The 2500-nt window shown below is 43.8% G+C and overlaps 1 protein-coding gene across 1 annotated transcript in view; it reads left to right on the forward strand.

Moving 5' to 3' along the window:
• The window catches only part of LOC311363840 (grainyhead-like protein 1 homolog), a 16603-nt gene that overhangs the window by 8210 nt on the left and 5893 nt on the right, over positions 1-2500 (forward strand). Inside the window, exons 10-11 of the mRNA XM_084483816.1 lie at positions 447-556; positions 1808-1836. Of these exons, the coding sequence (XP_084339942.1) occupies positions 447-556; positions 1808-1836 (139 nt within the window). The remainder of the gene's footprint in view (positions 1-446; positions 557-1807; positions 1837-2500) is intronic.

Here is a 2500-nt window from a genome sequence, read left to right on the forward strand (position 1 = left end):
AGACAGGCGGAGAGACATACCGACTGAAAGATAGAGAGAAAAACAGGCTGATTATAGACGGACACAAAGACTGACTGACAGATAGATAGAGAGGCATACTGACACAGAGGGACACAGGCGGGTGGCAGACTGACGGACAGACTGACTGATAGACAAACAGACAAAGAGACAGACATAGAGGTATGCTGAAAGACCAGAAAAGACAGAAAGATCGAACACCAGCTATTACTTACTGAGAAAAGACCAACACACACTGAAAAATGGACATGTTAAGGGGAAGGATGGATAGATGGTGACACAAAGATACTCCTACATCTTATAGACTTAATGGCTTGCTGACAGATGTCAAAACAACACACAGATACACACAGTATCAATCCTATCATCTCATAAAAACATGTTTACTGTCATTTAAAAAAAGTCTGTTTTGTTGTGTCTTCCTGTAGTGGACAAGAAGGCTGTGAAGTACTATGACCTCACTGTGTTTACGAGTCTCGATGACCTGGATTCTGTTCCGGTTCTGTTCATACCAGAATCCTCCTGCTCCCAGAGACACGTAAGAAATACCTCTCTCTTTCTCTCTCACCCTCTCTATCTCTCTGTCTCTGTCTGTTTGTCTCTCTCCCTTTGTGTGTCGCTCTCTCTCTCATTCTCTCTCCCTCTCTATCTCTCTGTCTCTCTCTGTCTGTCTCTCTCCCTTTGTGTGTCGCTCTCTCTCTCTCTGTCTCTCTAAACTGTACCTGTACTATACTGTAACTGTATCTAAAATATGTTGAAAATAATTCACACACATGTGAAATGGAGACTCAGACGCTTCAGTTGAAATAGAATGGGAGCATTTCTACTAAAAGTCTTAGAGAGCCAGTGAACCCACCGTCTCAACTGGAATTAAAACACTGAGATTTAAAACAAATGCATTTGGGCTAAGAGTTCTCGGAAGCAGGGGGCGCGTTACGACCCATGGCTTCCCAACGTTTGATATGAAATGCGCCAGCCACCGTGGTCGTTATGCTGAGAAGCATAACTCTCACTCGGATGCTGACATCAAAATAAACCGCCGCTCAGACGGACCTCACCACATCAACACACACCGTGGCATTATACTGTTGGTGTCCGGGAAGCCTAACCCTCTCTCGGTCAACCACTGCCCAGGCAGAGCTCTGAACAAACACCTGGACTCCATCGTTACTTCGTCGTGACATCGATGAGTGTACTACCAGGCACCTCTGCGTCATGAGAAGACCGGTTAACTGCGTTGGATTCAGAGCTGAACGTTCACGTTGTGTTTGGGGGAGAGTGAGAGCTTTCTCTAAAATACTTCTTATTTGAGTAACAGTGACAAAATGGCATAGATTACTATGTTCACGATCATATAAGAAAATGACCACGTTTCAAGTTAAGAAAAACTGTTTTAGGTTCACTGGGTCTTAAAGCCTGCATCGACATGTCAGGCTGCCTAGAATGCAGGGATTTTCGAGGGCACTGTGTTTGTTTACATTGGGCACTCTGCCCCGCTCGCTCACAAAGTATTAAGCACTAAGTCCAATAGGGAATATCTTTGAGCTGGAGTTTCAACTCTCAAAGATTTTCAGCCTACATGAGAAAGCAACGTGGAACATTCCAGGGCTGCGATGACATCATCCTGCAACTCATTTTGTTGTTGTTGTTGTGTCTATCACGTAGCCCTCCCCCGATAGCCCAGAGGGAGGCGTCGCCAAAGAAATGACTTCAGAGGGTCAATGCTGACTGTGTTGATAATATACGCATTTAAACTGTTCTGTTAATTTGTTGGTGTTTTTCTTCATAGGGCTGCCTGACCAGTGAGGCCGTGGAAAGGTAGGCATCACACTACACAATATTGAATGTTTATAACATTTCTATTTGGACAACAACAAAACACACACACACAAGCCGCCATTTCAATGGTCTACTTTTCTTTGTTTTCTTTGTGAATTATTTCTATTTTTGTTGCCAAGGACATCATGCATGGTGTCAACAGGACTTGTGCAAAGATATTTCTTTTAGGACACTCACACTAGGCAAAGTTGCCCTGTACCGTACTCGATTGTACGATCGAAGTACGATTGAGCCGCTGGCCTGTGCTCACACTAGGCAATCTCAACTGGGTCTGTCTGGTCAAAGCATTTGATTCAAAGTAGAATTGCCTTTACCAAGCACATTCAGAGGGACAATGAGTCTGTGATTCTTAAGGAAGCTTTCACATCGTGGGCCATAAAGCAACAATGGATTTTAAGCCTGATATTTACAAAGCAAAGGTGAGAGGGGAGTAACCATCATGGATATTTATGAATTGGCCATGTTCATTTGCAATACACTATGGGGATTAGTGGAGATGTCTACAAGAATACATCTAAAGGAATCTACTCAACAAAGAAGTCAGTGGATTGGCATGGCCTCAATATCGGTCTTGAAGGCTACAGTGGCAATCCAAATGCTAACTGACATAACATCTCAATGGGAGAGAACAAGGGAGTGAGGT

This window comes from Micromesistius poutassou (assembly GCF_964030765.1).
Source record: "Micromesistius poutassou genome assembly, chromosome: 19".
Classification (NCBI taxonomy): domain Eukaryota; kingdom Metazoa; phylum Chordata; class Actinopteri; order Gadiformes; family Gadidae; genus Micromesistius; species Micromesistius poutassou.